At 36.2% G+C, this 18,307-nt stretch overlaps 5 protein-coding genes across 7 annotated transcripts; 2 read left to right on the top strand and 3 right to left on the bottom strand.

The window, feature by feature from the left end:
* Positions 1–1,159: 1,159 nt before the first annotated feature.
* Positions 1,160–4,560, top strand: LOC107958084 (protein DETOXIFICATION 44, chloroplastic). Its single transcript, XM_016893750.2, has 13 exons — positions 1,160–1,601; positions 1,700–1,821; positions 1,941–2,078; positions 2,181–2,323; positions 2,417–2,552; positions 2,639–2,735; positions 2,843–2,943; positions 3,074–3,237; positions 3,355–3,426; positions 3,519–3,635; positions 3,710–3,805; positions 3,879–4,000; positions 4,095–4,560. Exons 1-13 carry the CDS (start codon positions 1,336–1,338, stop codon positions 4,156–4,158), a joined length of 1,638 nt encoding a protein of 545 aa, XP_016749239.2. The 5' UTR covers positions 1,160–1,335; the 3' UTR covers positions 4,159–4,560.
* Positions 4,561–4,889: 329 nt separating this feature from the next.
* LOC107939674 (uncharacterized) lies at positions 4,890–7,580 on the bottom strand. 3 transcript variants are annotated; one of them, XM_016873036.2, is made up of 3 exons: positions 5,976–7,580; positions 5,794–5,881; positions 4,890–5,239 (listed from the first exon to the last, which is right to left on the bottom strand). In XM_016873036.2, the coding sequence occupies exons 1-2, from the start codon at positions 6,849–6,851 to the stop codon at positions 5,825–5,827; spliced, it is 933 nt and encodes a 310-aa protein (XP_016728525.1). In that variant the 5' UTR covers positions 6,852–7,580; the 3' UTR covers positions 4,890–5,239; positions 5,794–5,824. The 3 variants fall into 3 exon arrangements, with proteins under 3 accessions (XP_016728525.1, XP_016728526.1, XP_016728527.1); XM_016873037.2 differs by having other exon boundaries at positions 4,890–5,235; positions 5,976–7,064; XM_016873038.2 differs by having other exon boundaries at positions 4,890–5,412; positions 5,976–7,057.
* A 255-nt stretch (positions 7,581–7,835) lies between these two features.
* On the bottom strand, positions 7,836–8,837 carry LOC107939675 (PRA1 family protein B4). The gene has a single exon (XM_016873039.2). The coding sequence runs from the start codon at positions 8,719–8,721 to the stop codon at positions 8,074–8,076; it is 648 nt and encodes a 215-aa protein (XP_016728528.1). The 5' UTR covers positions 8,722–8,837; the 3' UTR covers positions 7,836–8,073.
* A 1,178-nt stretch (positions 8,838–10,015) lies between these two features.
* Positions 10,016–12,097, bottom strand: LOC107939691 (macrophage migration inhibitory factor homolog). The gene is made up of 3 exons (XM_016873059.2): positions 11,746–12,097; positions 10,605–10,805; positions 10,016–10,291 (listed from the first exon to the last, which is right to left on the bottom strand). Exons 1-3 carry the CDS (start codon positions 11,854–11,856, stop codon positions 10,256–10,258), a joined length of 348 nt encoding a protein of 115 aa, XP_016728548.1. The 5' UTR covers positions 11,857–12,097; the 3' UTR covers positions 10,016–10,255.
* Positions 12,098–15,867: 3,770 nt separating this feature from the next.
* LOC107958089 (patellin-6) lies at positions 15,868–18,047 on the top strand. The gene is made up of 4 exons (XM_016893756.2): positions 15,868–17,074; positions 17,160–17,284; positions 17,361–17,490; positions 17,572–18,047. Exons 1-4 carry the CDS (start codon positions 16,364–16,366, stop codon positions 17,830–17,832), a joined length of 1,227 nt encoding a protein of 408 aa, XP_016749245.2. The 5' UTR covers positions 15,868–16,363; the 3' UTR covers positions 17,833–18,047.
* The last annotated feature ends 260 nt before the right edge of the window (positions 18,048–18,307 follow it).

The following is an 18,307-nucleotide window of genomic DNA, read 5'->3' on the forward strand; positions in this document are numbered from 1 at the left end:
GTGCGTATTATCTTAAGTATGACTTAGGTTCATCTTATGTTAATCTACGTTTTTTATTTATGATATGTCCTCATGGTCATCGGTCATCCTAACATAAATCCTAAATACATACCTTAAAAACCCAATGAGTTAATCTACAAGCATGTGGTCCAAAAGGCAAATTGGGTCTGATCCACTGTAAACACTACAAAATGGGCTGATAACACATCAGCAGCAAGTCAATAAAAAGAAGTCTAACGTACCCAGCCCACAAAGTAAGATACAAATATTATTTGTTTTAAGCTTAATTAAACTCACATCTTAACCCAACTTTAAAACATTTTAATTGAGTTTTTAAAATATTAATATTATATTAATTAAGTCATTCGATGAACTGAGTGTTAAATGACTACTCAAATTCAATATAGACATATTTAAAACAGATGGGTCATACAGCATGAATTTGAGAATGTGTTCTACAATTTAATCCATATGTTTTAAAAACAATTCACATCATATATCCAAACAAGCATACGAGCTAGATTGATAAAAGAGCCTAATAACAAGGTAATTATTTTTTTTATCAGAAGGAGATAGCACAATATTACAGTAAATTATCAATTAGCTTTAGGCATTGAGCTAGGAAATTTAGCCATTATAATGTCATATACCGCCCAGCACCCATTATACTGTGATTAATTTAAAAATGGGTAAATTCCATTCAAAGTTATTAAACTATTAATAAGTTTATATTTTGGTCACTCAAGTCACTATATAATTTGAAAGTTTTGATTTAAGTCAATAGGCTGGTAAGATAGCCGTTGTATGGCCTTCTCCATCCTAACCTCCGCCTTCCTCTTCTCTTCTATGGTTAGTTTTTTTTTATGGAACAATTTTGCATGTCATGATTTTACTAATCAAAATTCAAAAAATTTTCTTCTTTGATATCTGATACTAACTATTAAATCAGTTTGGATTTGAGATATATTTTTCTATTTGCCAATGGTATTATATAATTTAAATAAAAACATTAGAATAAATAAGTGACTATTATGTAACTTTTTTTAATTTCAACAACCAAAAATGTAATAGTTTAGTTATAGTAGGTAGAGTTTACTCTTTAAAATTTGGGTTGGTGATATGGACTTAACCTTTGATTAGCAAAAGAGGTGCGAGAAGGGTGTTGCCGTTAAAATTTCAGTTGATTTTTTTAGTACTAGATTGTTTACCTCCACCACACAAACAAAAACTGAAACATAACATATGGCCAACAGTTCCAGTTCCAGACAGTTTCACTACGATTGAAACTCGAGCTCTCATCGGAGTGGAAGAGGCAAGCAGCAGCTCATTAACCCCATGGCTGCCACTGTCACTATCTCTCACTTTCTCTCTAAATTCGATGTTGCTAAACAGCCTTTTCACAGCTCTCACAAGCTCTCTAGAAACCGCAGTTCCTCACTTTGTATCCGACCCAACTCCTCTAAACATAGCAACTCCAGCACTTCGCTCGAAACCTCACCCCAACAACGGCAGCAGCCTAGGAAATCCCAATCCCCTATCCCTCCCAAACCTGTAAATGTCCCCGAATCTAACCCCTCTGTTTCGCTTTTTGACAGGTTAAGGTACAATTTTTCTCACTGCTATTACTTGTTAATAACTTCATTTCAATATTTGAGGGTCCTTTTTTCTTTATTGTAATCTGTCTGGGAGGGTTTTGCAGGGATGGGTTTAAGATAGATGAGATTAGTTTAGAGATTTTATATATTGCACTGCCTGCTGCATTGGCTTTGGCTGCTGATCCCATTGCTTCACTTGTTGATACAGCCTTTGTTGGCCACTTGGGTACTTGTTTTTCTTTTTTTATTATTAACACTATCGTACCAAGCTTGCTTTTGTAGCTTTACCTATTAATCCCACAGGTAACTATTGGCTGATAAATATTAGTTTTTTTTGTGGTGAAGGGTCGGTTGAATTGGCGGCAGTTGGGGTATCTGTATCGATATTCAATCTGGTGTCGAAATTGTTTAATGTTCCCTTACTTAATATCACAACATCCTTTGTTGCTGAAGAGCAAGCATTGAATAGTAAAAGCAAGGATGGTAATTTTCAGTGAAAAGATTATACCATAACTGCAATACTTCATGAAAATGATATTGTTTGGTTGAACTTTTAATTGACTCTGGGGTTTTGGTATGATTAAGATGGTGAACTTGAGCATCAAGGCAAGAAAGTTCTTCCCTCAGTGTCCACTTCCTTGGCACTTGCTGCTGGACTTGGCATTGCAGAAGCGGTTGTACTCTCAGTTGGCTCGGGTTTCTTAATGAATATCATGGGTATACCTATGGTATGTCAGGCTAACTAATGATGTATTTGTAATTATATTTTGGAATTGTAATGCTTTAATTTCTTATATCTTATTACTTTTTTTTTCCCATAGGATTCGTCCATGCGTGGGCCAGCAGAGCAGTTTCTGACATGGAGAGCCTTTGGTGCCCCACCAGTCGTAATTGCACTTGCTGCTCAAGGCACTTTTCGTGGATTTAAGGATACAAAGACACCTTTGTATGCCATTGGCAAGTATTACAGCATGCCTTATGTTTCAAGTTCCCTCAAGGGGTCTCTTTGCTGCTTATAGTTAATTTCTTGCTTGAATTAACAGGTGCAGGCACCTTACTAAATGCAATATTGGATGTAATCTTGATATTTCCCTTTGGTTTTGGCGTTGGTGGTGCTGCGGTTGCTACTGTGATTTCTGAGTACGTCAATAATGTGGTAAACTTAATAATTCTAGTGTATTTGCCTCATAGCATTTCTGCTAATTTTGGATGTTCTATTCATATTCTTTTTTCTTTTTTGAAACTAGATATCTGATTGCTATTATACTTCTGTGGGAGTTGAATGGGAAAGTTGAACTGATCTCTCCTAAAATTGACTGGAGTAAAGTTTCCCTCTACTTAAAATCTGGTACATTTCTTGCTGATCTTAAGTATTACTTTCAAGTATCTGCTTATTTTTTCTTATAGTTAAGCTTCATAAAATGAACATAACAGCAAACAATTGAATTTTAGTATTGAAATTGTGATGGTACCCGCAGGTGGACTACTTATTGGTAGAACAATAGCCACTCTTGGAACTCTCACACTTGCAACATCACTGGCAGCTAGGCAGGGCCCTATTCCTATGGCTGGTCATCAGATTTGTGTACAAATTTGGTTGGCTGTATCTTTGTTAACTGATGCTTTAGCACTCTCTGGTCAGGTAACATGTCCTTTGGTTTTTCATTTGGAAGACCCCAAATGTAGGATGTTTATGACAATACCATATTAAGTAGCACCAAATGAAACCTGTTGCATGTATTTTTGGTTTCTTTTACAGGCTCTTCTTGCAACTAATTACTCCCAAGCAAATTACCAACAAGCTCGCAAAGTGATTTACAGTGTTCTAAAGGTTTATAAAAGCAAGTTGTCCGTTTCTTCGAAATTGATTTCCCTTGTATCTCTAACTTAGCCAGTTATATTTTATCCTTGATTTTCTAGCAGATTGGTTTAGCAACAGGGTTTCCTTTGGCTGTCTTTTTATTCATTGGATTTGAAGCACTTTCTGGCTTATTTACCACGGATGCAGAAGTTCTCCAAATTGCCTGGTCGGGTACATTGGTAAGTGAACTCCTCATATATTGTATCAAGTGTTGTGATGATAGACTCGTCTAACAATTGACACTATTTTGCAGTTTGTTGCTGGGTCTCAACCAGTGAATGCCATAGCTTTTGTTCTTGATGGACTCTATTATGGGGTTTCAGACTATGAATATGCTGCAGTGTCTATGGTAATATATGACCAAGTATATTCTATAATAGTATTTGGCAAACTGATATAAGGTCCCAAATGTGATTGTGTAGGTGGTAGTTGGATTGATCTCAAGTGCATTCCTACTTGTAGCTGCTCCTTTATTCAGTGTTGCTGGAGTGTGGACTGGCTTATTTCTCTTCATGACCTTACGTGTGGTTGCTGGATTTTGGAGGTAATCTAATCTGCCTCTGTTCATTAATTATAGGAAGGGAAAAATATCCTATGAATATGAAATCTGATGAGATCAGTGGACCGTTCAATGCTAGGTTGGGCACAAAAAGTGGACCATGGAAAGTGATTTACTGTGATATGGAGAAAGGAAAGGGATAAGAAGAATGCAGCTAAGTTGGCAATGGCCAAAGCTTTCAGGATGGTGCACTGCATAGCATTCAAAGACCTATATATTAAACTTCTAATTGAAGCTAACTGGATTCAGAATCAATACAAGATTTAGGCGCTTCTCTGCTATGTTTTAAGATGGCATCACCAGAACTATTCAATTCTGGGCAGAATTTGGATTTTGACACCAATAATCAGCAATGTGAATCTGTTTTTCTTTCGTTCACTGCCAGTGCCAGGTTAATGTATATATTTTACCATTCAATCATATATTTTCTTTACCCTGTAAAATAAGAGACGACTCCTATAGAATATATTGTCACGTCTAGACTTGTCAATTGGGTGGATCGGGTTAATCTGAATAGCATTTCAATTCATTTTGAATTTGAACCAGTTCGAGTTTAAAATGCTTTGAGTTTGAATCATTCAAGTTTGAGTCACAAATTCAGTCCAAATGAATCCTACCTCTTCATTCTTTCCTCCTGTTCATAAAATTATTACTCTGGAAGTCCTCTATTTTGGCAATGACCTCCCCAAAAGTTTTCAGCGTTACTTCCATCTTTGTATCATGGCACAAATTGCCTCACAATTACTAAGAATTTGATCTCATCGTGACAAACCCTACACCTCATAATAGTAAGCCCTTCGCTAAGGCCATTTCATTGTGTGGTTAAATGTACCAAATGGGATCATAAAGAGGATAAATTGCTGATGAGAATCGCTTAACAAAATGAAATGAATCTCATTTCAGTTTTATATCATTAACCATACTATTGTCTCCAAACGTACAGAACCAAGAACAATAGAACAAGAAAAAGAAGACCTTAGAGCAAAGGTAGAAGAAGAAAGAATAGTATACAACACCATAGACAGTACATAAAAGTAGAGCCAATCTTCAACTCCACCCTTGGATTTAAAGGACCACCTTTGGAAATTTTCGGTTCACATTGGCAGCAACTGTAGGATCAATTCATCAACTCATGCTCCATCGTTGAGAAACAAACACAACCATATGAAGCATCGAAGTCCAAAAATAATTTTGATGGTCAACTCCAACATCAAAAATTTCTGCCTTCAAACAATCAGCAATAAGTTAAAACAGAAACCAAAGAAATAAAATATGGTAATACCAATTGAGTTCTTCAGTTCTTTCTTATCTGGAATTTTTTTCCAGCAAAATCTTAAGCCTATCAGCTTCTGAAGCCTCCAAAGTATATCACATCCACAATTCAATCATACAAACCACTGTAGCATAATAAAATTATTTTACACACCAAGATGCAAGTCACAAACTTTCAAATATCTACCCAACACAATATTCCATTTGTTATGTTACACTTCCGAGACAAATTAACTTAGTTTGAGCCCTGGTCTTAGGTACCAACATAGAGGACCTCCATCATGTTACACATAAATTTAGAGGACCTCCATCGTGCCCTTATTGTATTAGTTTTTGTGTTAATAAAGCCAATTACATAACTTTTCACGGTAATACAACAATCAAACAAAGTGCAGTGAAAGAGGAAGCAACTAGCTTCTCCAACTAGTAAATCCCACAAAGTATACAGCATTCACAATAAGGCAAGAATCAATCAAAACTAAATCAAAGAAACTATAAGTAATTACCTTGCATGAAGAGAAAGCCAACAAGAAGCAATCATTCGACCCCAGTAGACCTGGCAACTTTGTACCTTAACTTCCTATTCAGGTTTTCCTGGAAACAATTCATTTAGAAAATAACCCGAAATGCACAAAGTAACCAACTTTAACCACAATAAGGATATAAAAACAATAGTAATAAGCTTCACCTGTTCAAGAACCTTAGCTGAGCTGGTTTCAACGAGCCTAGCCAAGCTTTCGATTTTGGAAAGCATTTTCTCATATAAATCCTCTAATCCAGCCGTGTAGTTAGTGGCTCCCGGTCCTATCAACAGGCTCAATCTCCCAACTTGCATTCCCTCGGCGCAAGTATCCAGCAAAGCTTGATCCTTTTCTGTTTCTTTCGTTCCAGTGACACTCTCCTCGTTTCTATCTTCATTCATCGCCGTTAAGTTCCTTAAATTGCAGTTCAAAGAGGGTAGCGTAGAGTTGGGGCTAAACGACCCGTAATGTCCTCTAAACGCAGGCCCAATGTTGACTATATCAATTGACAGCGGATTAAAACTGGGTTTCGATGATCGGAATTGGAAAGCCCGATACTGGTTGGTTTGAATGCATTGGTCATGAAGAGGAGTGGTGAAGAGGAGGAAAATCGAAGGAGCGAAAAGGGAATTGAAATCGGCGTTTTGGATAGGGAGAGAGAGATTTGGGGTGGAGGAAAGAGAACGAGTGACGGAGAACTCACGCATTGAAGGACGGAGGGGAGTTTTCCGGCGAGAGGAGAACCAGCCGATGAGGGGTTTGTGGTTGAGGTGAGTAGGAGAGAGTCGGGAGGAGTCGACCCGGCCGAGTGAGTCGTAGAAGGAGAGAAGAGAAGGGAAGCAGAGGAAGCCGGAGATGGTGGCAACGAGTTGGGAATCGGAGGAAGATTGGGCGGAATCGTCGGAGAGAGTGGAAGGGGCGATGAAAGTGACGTGGCCGAAGAGGAGACCGTCGACGTCTGCAGGGGAGGTTGAGAGGCGTTGGATCATGGAGGAGAGAGCGGGGCCTGATATTGCTAGCTTGTGCAACACCAGATCGTCCATGACGTTGAAAAGCTGAGAGTAAATGAGAGTTGTACTACTAATTTGTAAGAGGCAGATGGATGAGCTGAGCTTTAATCTAAGCAATTAGCTGAAAGAGAGGGCAGAGCAGTTGTGTGTGTGTTTTTTTTTTTTAATGGGCCTTTCCCTGTAAGTAATGAACTGAAAGTCCAAAAAACCCTCCTCTTACTTTATTTTGCTTTCAGTCCCTTGATTATGCCAAAATTTTAAATTAGCCCTATACCTTTTTTTTAAAGGGGTGTTAGAATCTCGATAATTTGATTTCTTATTTTTGGTAACACCATTATTATAGTGTTGCTGTTGATTAACCACTCAACCATTCCATTGATAACTGGTTAGGAACACCCTTAAGCATATGTAAAAGGTATCCCCAAATAACACAAATTAAGAATATACAAGTTGGAAGGTTTCAAATAAATAAAATTAGACGCACAAACCACAATATACATCATCTCCCACAGGTGCTTAGAACATATTAGTCTTTCAATACATAAAACATTTGTGAAGGGAAATGTCATATCTCAAACGTTTGGAAGGGCCAAAATCAGAATTTGACCTTAATTTAATGGGTGCCACAATTCCATTACATGAACAAAAAAAATAAATTTACCATAATTTGCTGCAACCTCCTTAATCCCCTAGGAAGTGAAAAGGGAATCTACATGACACCATATGAGGAAAACTCCACCACGCAAGAAGGCAGGTTGATCAAACAAATAGTCTTGCAAATTTCATCCCTGTTCCATATCTACCAGTTGCAGCAAGCAAATAAACAACACTGCAATGTGTTTGCATTAAAGAATCTATTGTATGCACAATGCATACCATTCATCCATTCAAAACATCACCCAAAAATTTGACTTATATAATCATGATTTATGCACAGATCTGAGTCACACAAGGTTCTTCATAGTCACTAGATCGAGAATAAACAATAAGATACGAGGTATGATCAGCGCCAATAACTTTGTAAAATGGAGCCAAAATGGATCCACCAGTATAAAGTATCTAATAAACGAGATCCATATACATTCCACAAATGTTAATATAAACTCTAATTCGTAAAAAATAAACTACAGCTATAAATTCCCCAATAGGAATTTTATTGTTCTTAAAGAAAAAACTGAAATTGAATCAATGACATGTGAACCATTACTGTAATCCAAGAGGAAAAGATTCAAAGAGGCGGAACCGTGGATCGGATTCAGACACGAGCGGCAACAGCAGGGGCAGCGGCAACGGCGGCATTGGTGGCAGCACCACCTAGAAAGGACAAGAAACCGGTGGATACTTGTTCTTGTTCGTCCAAGAAGAGATCCTCAGGGGCCCTAAAGGCGCCGTGGGCACAGACGAGTCCGACTCCAACCATGAGAGCAGAAATAAGAAGAGATCCAACGGTAGTGAGAAAGACAACGAAGACGCTGAAGATGATGAGAAAGCCGAGGGTCTCGCGATCGGAGAATGTACGGCCAAATAGAACGAGAGGCTGATCGGCAGGGCGGAAGAGGTAGAGGAAGATCCAGGAGCAGAGGAGTCCGAGGAGAAGGAGAAGGGAAAACGGATGGGAAAGAAGGGAAAAGGCAAGGATGAGACCGATCACCGACAGGTAATTGACTCGGAAATACGAGTAGTTCTTGCGGACGCGAACGAGAGCATCAGAGAATGACTCGGGCTTGGAGAAGGCGGAACGGTCAACGAGCTCAGCCCAAGGACGGCGCTGGGAGAGGCCGTTGCGAAGGGATTCATTGAGACGGGAAACGAAAGAGAGAAAGGCGGGGCTGGCAACGGGCGGTTGGGATTCGACGGATTGCACGGAGGAGACAGGGATAACGGGTGGAACTGCGGTGGACATTGGTGTCGGTTGGAGACAATTGTTTTAATTTGGGTTTAGGCAGAGAAGGGGAGAGGAAGAGAGAGAGAGAGAGAATGTAGAGGGGGATTTTAGATCTAGATTTGAGGCTTCAATTCAGCGCGTAGAATAAATACTAAAGGGATGAAATACGTTTCACGGTAAGTAATTTCCTTTTGGGTTAATAACTTATTTGGTCCTTCAACTTATAAAAAATTTATTTTAGCCCATTTAAATATTTGACAAAAATAAAAAGTTTAAGGATTAAAATAAATAAAAAAAATTAAATATTTAAAAAAATTATAAATTCAAAAATTAAAATAGACGATAAATTAAATAAGACTAAAATAAAATTTTTATAAACTTAAGGAGCTTGTTCTTTTGATTCCTTTTTCTTCTTCATTAAGGTTTCACCCCACTTCATTCCTTCTTGGTTTTACTAGATAAAAGTATTAGAAATTTTTATTCTGAAAAGAAATAAATTTTGTTCTCTGAAATTAAAATATGAGTAATTTAATTCCTATACTTTATTAAAAATTACATCTATTTTTATTGCTAAAAACTAATCCGTATATATCAACATGAGATATATAAGATAAACCATATATAATTGTCTAATACACATGATATACTATGTGTAATTGTATAATTATTCTGTAAACTACATCCACCTGTAATAGTCTAGTTATTCTATTAACTACATCAGCTTCTAACAGTAAAAATAGATTAAATTTTTTAACAGAAAAAGAAATAATTTATTTTATATAACTTATAAAGACTAATTTAACTATTTTTTAATAAATGAGACAATGCAATCTATGATACTTAAAACGATTTTGCCCCAGAAATTTAACCTAAATCCAAATTCAGATCATAAAAGGTGAAACCAATTTGATTTCACAGTAAAAAAGTGAATAATTGAAATCTAATCTCAAATTAACCTAAATTAATCCCTTCAAGCGTAATGAATGACAATACTCAAATTTAACTCAGATATTTGGAGTTATACCAACTCATTTGCAATTGGTAATTGCTGTATGTATTTGCGTTATATAAATGTAATACAACGCTAACCACAACCAGACACTGTTACGTGTATTTATTTTAGCCACAGCAGCAAAAAGACACTCTACCTAATGAGTTCAAAATAGAATACCCCTGCCTACCTTAGTTCCCCGACAAACCAAATTTCTTTATCTTATGATAACGCCTCTCCACCAAAGCTAAATCGCAGGTGCAAATATACCCATGAACACAGGCAATCTATACAAAACCTAAACTAATATGCAACCCCATGTAGTAAAAGTTTCAACGTTTTTATTTGAAGACTGCCAATAGCCAAGATAACATACTGCTCCTGGCTGGATTAGTGTTCATGAACGTTTACATATCATAATCCCTACAGAAACACGTAGATAAACAACTTAAAATACCATGCCAAGTTTTAACAATTTCTTCTCACACCAGTTCATCATACGAGTAAGATTGTTTTGAATAGACATCACTGATGTTTCGAGAAATTCAGAACATGCCAGGCTCAGAAGGTGGATCCGTTCCATCCAAAGTTGGAACCCTGCAAAATAAATCAAAAACGTATCAGCACTATCAAACAGCAAGTGCAACAAATGAATGTTGAATATCCTCACAGGCCAACCAAATGGCATAAGATGGACTCATAAATAAAGCTAATTAGAGCAGTGCTAACAGTACCAAACAGAAAAAGGGTTTATTATTTACATTATCTAGTGCTGGTGTAAAGCATGCAAACATTGTGCATATTCTTGACTTTGATGTGCCTAAACAAACAAGGAAATGCAATGAGAAAGACATATAGGTGACAATGACCCATCCTCATGACAATTAAGGAGGAGGAAGAGAAAGTTTGCCTTGGTGTCGTAGAATTTGAGGAAGAACCGTGACTTAGGCACTTGTAGCTTGGTTTCAAGAATTGCAGCAATTGCAGCACTCAGTTTCTTGTTCACATCTGGATTAAGGCCCCCAATTGATACCAGTTCTCCATAGGCAGCTGGCTGCTCGGTACCACCAAATGACATGGGTACTGAACCCTTCAACACAATCATCACATACTGCATATCAACACCCACACATGAAACACTTAGACAAATTTAAATCCCCTTCCAGCTTGTAAATAAGAAGCAGAAACCAAAATAGAAGAGTGAAAGAATATTTGAACAAGAACATAAATCACTTTAACCAAGGGCATATTTCTCTTGATGCTATAGGTGATCCTAGGATCCAACATAGCCATTCTCAAGTCTATACACGTAACCATAAACAAGTAGAACAGTAAAGCATTTACTACATGCAAGATGACTACACTGTACATAAATAGAAAAGATGATGGTAACCATCATGATATAACTCTTCAGGCATCCGCTAGTATCCAGCCTAAATTTGATGAACTTCTAAAGTTACAATTCCAAGGATACTAGAAACGAAAAAGGTAAAAAGGTATTTAGCGCATGCGATATATAAACAAGTAACAAGAACACTTCTCAAACAAGAACAATGTGTCCAATACTTGTGAGACAAATGAGTTGTTGGTTCTTTTCTAGCATTTCCAGCTGACAAAATCGTGAAGAATCAAATGCATGCGCTCAACCTCTTCATTTTTCTGTCTAATACACAGTCCAAAAGATCCTCCAAATCCTTAGAAAATACTAACCATACTCATAACATAGAAAGCATGCATACACAAAAGCAGTAACCCAGTAGCCTCTAAATACTCCCCATTCTAACAAATCCTTGAATGGGTAATGATCATTACCGCCAGTGGTATAGGATTTAACCAGATAGGATACATTATATAAAACCCAATACGGAAACGGCAGTATTTTTCCCACATTCAGTAAAATTATTGATTGGGGCAAAAAGAAATTGATCAAATAAATAAAGCGCATAGGTATCCTTCTACACAGCAAATAAAAAACTAGAGATTCAGAAATTCGAGGAAAAAAAGAAAGATAAACTATAAATGGAAGGAGAGGAAAGGAAAGGAGAACGTACGGCCTCAGGTTTGCCGATGAGTTTAGCGACGGAAGAGGTGGCTTCGGAAAGGATGGCGGAGGTGTCGACGCCGTCGAGATTGACGTTGGTTGAAAGGTTTAGGCAAGGCATCTTCTTCCGTGCCTCAGCTGTGACTCTTTACTATTTTACTCTTCTGCAACAACTACCACTTGCCAAAATGAGAGATATTATATTCTGATCACAAAATCCACAACTGGGTTTTATACTCCCTACTTACACTAAGCTTGGATATCCCTACCTTATCCTATCCTACGCTCCGATAACTCACCTTTACTTCCAATTTCTCAAACTCCAATCAAAGCACTAGTTAACAGCCAGGGTTATGCTAGCCAAATGGGCCTCTTGGGGCTAATCTCGACTACTAAACAATGAGTATCTTAGCCTTATCCTTAGCCCTAGCCCATTTATATTTTAATTGGGGCAAAAACTTTTATGGGCTTATTTCATTCTAGTTTTTCTTGTTTATATCTTTAAAACCTTTGATTCAGTTTGAATCATAAGTTTTGAGGTATCAATTAATTAAAAAGTTATTTTTCACTAAAGTAGAAATAAGCGAAGTGAAATTTATTAAATTAATTTCACCAAACTTGAAGCTTTTAAAGTCGGGAAGAATATTCAACTTGTGATGATTTTGAATGAGATCAAAATACTTTTTGCGTTAAATTGTCGTTATATGAATCAAATATTTGTCTTTTAATTTTACAACACGCTTTGAAACGTCTTATTTTGAATTCGGTAACTCAAGTTATGGTCATTTAATAAAATTGCACAAACAAAATATTTTTAAATTACTTATACAGTAAGCTTTAGAAACCTGGACAATTCTTTTTAAGCGTTTTATTCAACTTAAGGTTTCCAGCTATGCTTCATAGTCACCCTTAATTTTCATATAATGTAAATTAGTATTTTCTGATCCCAAGACATTGTAGGCCAAATACCTTACAATCTCATACTATCGGGACTACACACTTGAGACGGACATGATATCTATCACTCACGGTATATATATTTGTTCCCTTTACATAATAATCTATATTTACAACAAAAAGATATCAATAGTATTGGGAAAGAAGTTGTTGCTCGTTTCATGTACTGTTATAATAAATTTGCTTCTATGCTTAAGCCATTATTTTGGGTCCCATATAAGTTTCTGTTGGTGATCCATTTGACTATGGCATGTTTGACAAAACAATAGCATAGGTCGATTAAAAGGTCTTAGTCTCCCAATCAACTTCCTTGAACTAGTTTAATAAGCATGAAAGTCTTATTATTTCTTGACGATTAATGTGTTGTTTTTTAGGGATAATTATCTAACTTTATTCAAGGAATTTCTGGAACACTAATAAACTGTTTTAATGGAGAATAGTTTGCTGTTTTCCAAGTCTATTAATAGGTGACATATTCCTTTGGGAATGATCAAATTTTAAGAGTTGATTTCTACTGAGAATATGGGCAACTAGTGTTTCGACTAGCTTGTTTGTTTCATTTCTTGTTGGATTAGTAAAGTGGCTGTAACAGTTAATGGAAATCACTATTGAGTAACTATTGTGAGTTGTGGGATTGTTAATTATTTATCGGGGCTGCATAGACTTGCTTGGAAAAGAAGTTGAGCTTTAGCCGATGGGGAAGAACTATACTCTTGTTTCATTTGGTGATTGAATAAAAATAAATATTGGTTGTGATGCTTCTTTTCTACTCTTCTTTTTCTTTTATGTTATTATTTTTATTCTAACTATTGTTACACTAATACATGGGAGATTTGTGGTAGTTTTGTAATGAAAAAGAAAAAAAAAACTTGAAAGCGTATGACCATTATTGATAAGAGTCGATCCCTTTCGAAAAAGTTTTCAAAAGTATCATTTGTCAGACTATACGAGCACGTAACAAGTGAGCTATATACTATGGGTTAGAGATCCAAATCCCATTAAGGATGAGATGCTCACGTCACCTTGATAGGTGGCCGTACACTCACCTACGATTGAGGCTTATGAACTAAGTCCTTAAAGCAGTTGTTCATAGCACACTAGTTGTCTGAAGAGCACAAGAGACAACTTTTTTTGAATGATAATATCTTTAATTCTTGAAGGATTAAATTATTATTTGACGGATGATATTTTAAAAACTTCTTTGAAAGAAGTCGACCCTCCTCAACAAGCACTAAAAATCTCTAAGACATTCTCTTTCCTCCAAGGCTTTTAAATATTTTTTGTGTGTGAAATTATATCTAGATGTATAAGTTTGAGATTTGAGGATGAATACATGCTAAGTAGGTAGGCTTGAATGTTGGGCGAAAGAGTGAAAGGTATGGTTTTCCCAAGGACTCCATCAAAATCTTGCATCAGGATTTTGATTTAACATGCAAAAAGGCACACTAAAAATGAAGAAAAAAAACAGGAGTTGTCTGAGGAGAAAGACAGGACGACAAAAGCTAGCTTCACCCAATCAATTTGGACGAAGATCGAAGCATGCATGATGAAATAAAAACTCATCTGAAAATGATATTTAATATGATTAAGAGATGTGTCGAAATTGGGAAACCTCAAAAGGATTTGCCAATGCCAATGCCAATGGGATACTACCACTAGGGTAAGAGCTATTGTTGCATTCACATTTACCCCGCCAAATTCAATTAATTACTACCCATTTCTAAAGTCAAAACCAATGTTTCCACAAATCAAGATATATTTTAAATGATTTGTTTTTCTGAATTAATTATTGTTGAAATTTTAAAATATTTCAATTCAACCGTAAATATATATATATATCATAGATAACATTAGGTAACATCATTAAAATTTAACAAGCTTATTGTTTTAAAAGTTAATATATATCGAGATATCTGAATTTAGTAATTTATACTTACTTGATATTTAAATATATTTTTTTAAACTTAATTCATGTTTAAATTTAAAAACCGTAAATTAACTTGGTACTTGTTAAATACTTGATTAATACTATTAAAATGTGCTAGCGAGGGATTAACAACTAATAGCATGGTGACATGTAGCAGCCTCACATTTTAATGTTGTCGTGTAATTATGATATCAATTGTTGTCACATCATAATATTTTAACATTGTTAATGAAGTAAATAAAAAAAAATAAAGTATTACGTTTTTTTTTGTTTGTGAATAGAATAAAATTACAACTAATTAAACTAAACCAATAAAAGAGAATTTTTGCAAACATTTGCATTTCTTCTCTTCTGTTGAAAGTTATTTTGGTCATTTGATCTGTTTTTTTATTATTTTCTTTAAGGATGTGTTTTAATCTTCAATTTATTACTATATCTAAGAGTTGATAAATACACTTGACTAATGCTGAATTTAAAGTCTTCAAATTAAATTCTTGAATAAACTGTTTAAATTTAAAATACCTTCGTATATATTAATTTTTTTTTAAACATTTCAAATCTAAACTGATATTATAATATATCCAAATATATTTACAATTTAATTCATGTATTTGAAACCTGATGTATATTATATTGAAGCCCACATTTAATGCCTAAAGTCCACAGAAAAATATAATTAATATCATATTAATATTCTAAGGATTTAGTTTAAAACCAGTAGAATGAACTTGGTTGTTTATTAAACATAAAAAAGGAAGGAGTATTTGACCAAAGATATGATTTGTCCCCACGTTTAAAACTTTGATGGGAATGGATTTCGGTTATTAAACAAAAAAAAGGGGGGGGGGTTTAAAGAGTGCATAGTGGGGAGACTAAGACAGCCAAGAAAGCAGTCACTTTAGGTTGTTTTTAGGACAAGAAAGTAGGAAACAGTTCATACTATTGGTTAAAGCTTTGATTAATAAGCTTAATTACTATTGTTATCTTAGGATTTACGTTCTCCATAATTATATCCACAAAGATGGCCTTGAAATCCACACCAGTGAAAGAAAAAAATACATGTTTCGTTTGTTTATTGGATTTTTCTATAATTGATTTTAATCGAAATTAATGTGAATCACAGTCCTGTTTAAATTTAAGACACCAAAAAATCTGTAAAAAAGACCGAAAATTTAGCTTTGAAGAAAAGGGGGACCCACAAAGAAAGAGGGAAAGTTAAAGCTGGTTCCTTTGGGTCCCATTGGAAGACCAAACTGAATCCCGTGCTTCCCTCCCCTGAATTCCTCAATTATTATCACCATCTCTGCAAGCCACCGCTTTACGCCTTTACTCACTCCCTTAAACTCGGCTCAGCTCACTCTCTGACACCCACTCTCTTGCCCTTGCTTCTTCTCTCTGTTTTATTAAAGCCGCTACTTCAAAACACCAAACTCGCGGCTTCTTGTCTTTTTATTTCTTTTGAGCAAAATCTTCTCTCTCTCTATAAAAAAAAAAGGAGCTTGTTTCTTTACTAATCTTCTTTTGTCTCTCATTAAATAACCTTCTCTTCGGGTTTGCTTTGTTCAATTGGTGTGTTGCAGGCAACATTGCAGTGCACTTGTCACTTTCCCCTTTACCCTGCGAGCAACCTGCTTTTTCTCTCTTCCTCTTCGTTATACTTCAACTTATACACATTTACTTGCATATCTTAACAAATCCCTTTGCAGCATTTTTACACAGATTCCATCTGGGTCTTTCTCATTCAATGGAGAATCCACACTCACCCATTTCTATCCCAGAGGCTTCTCCTAAGCCTTACAAGAAAAGCTTTGTTACTACTCTAATGGAAGCCGCTAGTCTTCGCTCTCCTTTTAAGGAAGATACCTATTTTACCTCCCATTTGAAAGCTTCAGAGAAGAAGGCGTTGCAAGAGCTCAAGGACAAGCTCATGGCTTCTTATGGCCCGGACGGTGAATGCACCATGTGGGGGATTCCTTTACTTGCTGAAGACGAAAAAGCTGATGTCGTTTTGTTGAAGTTCTTGCGAGCTAGGGACTTCAGGGTGTTGGATTCCTTCCGCATGTTGCAAAAATGTCTTGCTTGGAGGAAAGAGTTTAAGGCCGACAGTGTTGGGGAAGAAGACTTGGGGTTCAAGGAGCTTGAAGGAGTTGTTGCTTATATGCATGGCTACGACAGGGAAGGTCACCCTGTTTGCTACAATGCTTATGGTGTTTTTAAAGATAAGGATATGTACGAGAGAATCTTTGGTGATGAAGAGAAACTGAACAAGTTTCTGAGATGGAGAATTCAAGTCCTGGAAAGAGGGATCAGTCTCCTACATTTCAAGCCTGGTGGGATTAACTCTATTATTCAAGTCACTGATCTAAAAGACATGCCTAAGAGAGAACTTAGGGTAGCTTCAAATCAGATCCTTTCCCTCTTTCAAGATAATTACCCTGAAATGGTAGCTCGAAAGGTAGTCAATCAGCTCTTGTCTCTTGTTTTTCAAACTGTTATGGAGATTGCTTTAACTTTCCATCATCTGCCTTTTTGGGTTTTAGATTTTCATCAATGTCCCATGGTACTTCAGTGTGCTGTACTCAATGTTCGGTCCATTTTTAACTCAGCGAACTAAGAGCAAGTTCGTCATCTCCAGAGAGGGGCATGCTGCTGAAACACTGTACAAGTGAGTTCATTTCTTTGTTTTCCCATTCGCAGTTGATAGATCCAATACTTACCTCTGCTACAAATTTGTTTGTCAGATTTATAAGGCCTGAAGATGTTCCAGTACAGTATGGTGGACTGAGTCGACCCAATGACTTACAGAAACCAGCCTCGGAGTTCACTGTTAAAGGAGGAGAGAAAGTGAACATTCAAATTGAAGGGATTGAGGTCAGTAGTTTTATTGCTCTTAGCTAACTTGTGGTAAAAGAAAACATTTCATTATATCTTATATGCTTCTAAAACTTGCAGGCTGGAGCAACCATAACATGGGACCTGGTAGTAGGAGGGTGGGACTTAGAATATAGTGCAGAATTCGTGCCCAACAAAGAAGACAGCTACACCATTGCAGTGGAGAAGCCAAGGAAACTAAGTCCAACAGAGGAAGCCATTCGCAACTCCTATACATCAAAGGAATCAGGCAAACTAGTGCTGTCAGTGGATAATACAAGTTCCAGGAGAAAAAAGGTTGCTGCTTATCGCTATACTGTTCGCAAATCAACCTTGGAGTAGCTTGAGTTAGGTGTTACAATAAACGAGTGATCATGTTTAATTTTGAAAAGGGTATTATTAACTAATGGTTTGTGAACTTTGATTTGTTAGTAGTCTGTTTGAGTAGTAGTAAATTATTTGGTAATGGGTGATGTATAAATATGGAGATGGTGGTGTGAGCATTGTATGACATTAATATATAGTTAAAAGATGCAGCAGTAGTTTTTACTTTTTAACTGGTGGTGTTTCATCAGCCATGTCAGAAACAGGAAGAAGAGATGAATGTGCAAACAGATTTTGGTTGCTTTTCTGTGTACTGCAAACTTGATTTCCAAATGTATGATAATGCATATCTCAAGGACTAAAGCAAAACTAAGACTCACACAAGTAGTAGTGTTAGTGTGTAAGCAATTTTTGTTTATATTTAGTTTTTCTGTGGGTATTGATGGACAGCATAAGACAGAGTGTGGTAGTCTTTGTTATTTTATTATTTTTT

The sequence above is a fragment of the Gossypium hirsutum genome, chromosome A01 (genome assembly GCF_007990345.1).
Source record: "Gossypium hirsutum isolate 1008001.06 chromosome A01, Gossypium_hirsutum_v2.1, whole genome shotgun sequence".
Lineage (NCBI taxonomy): Eukaryota > Viridiplantae > Streptophyta > Magnoliopsida > Malvales > Malvaceae > Gossypium > Gossypium hirsutum.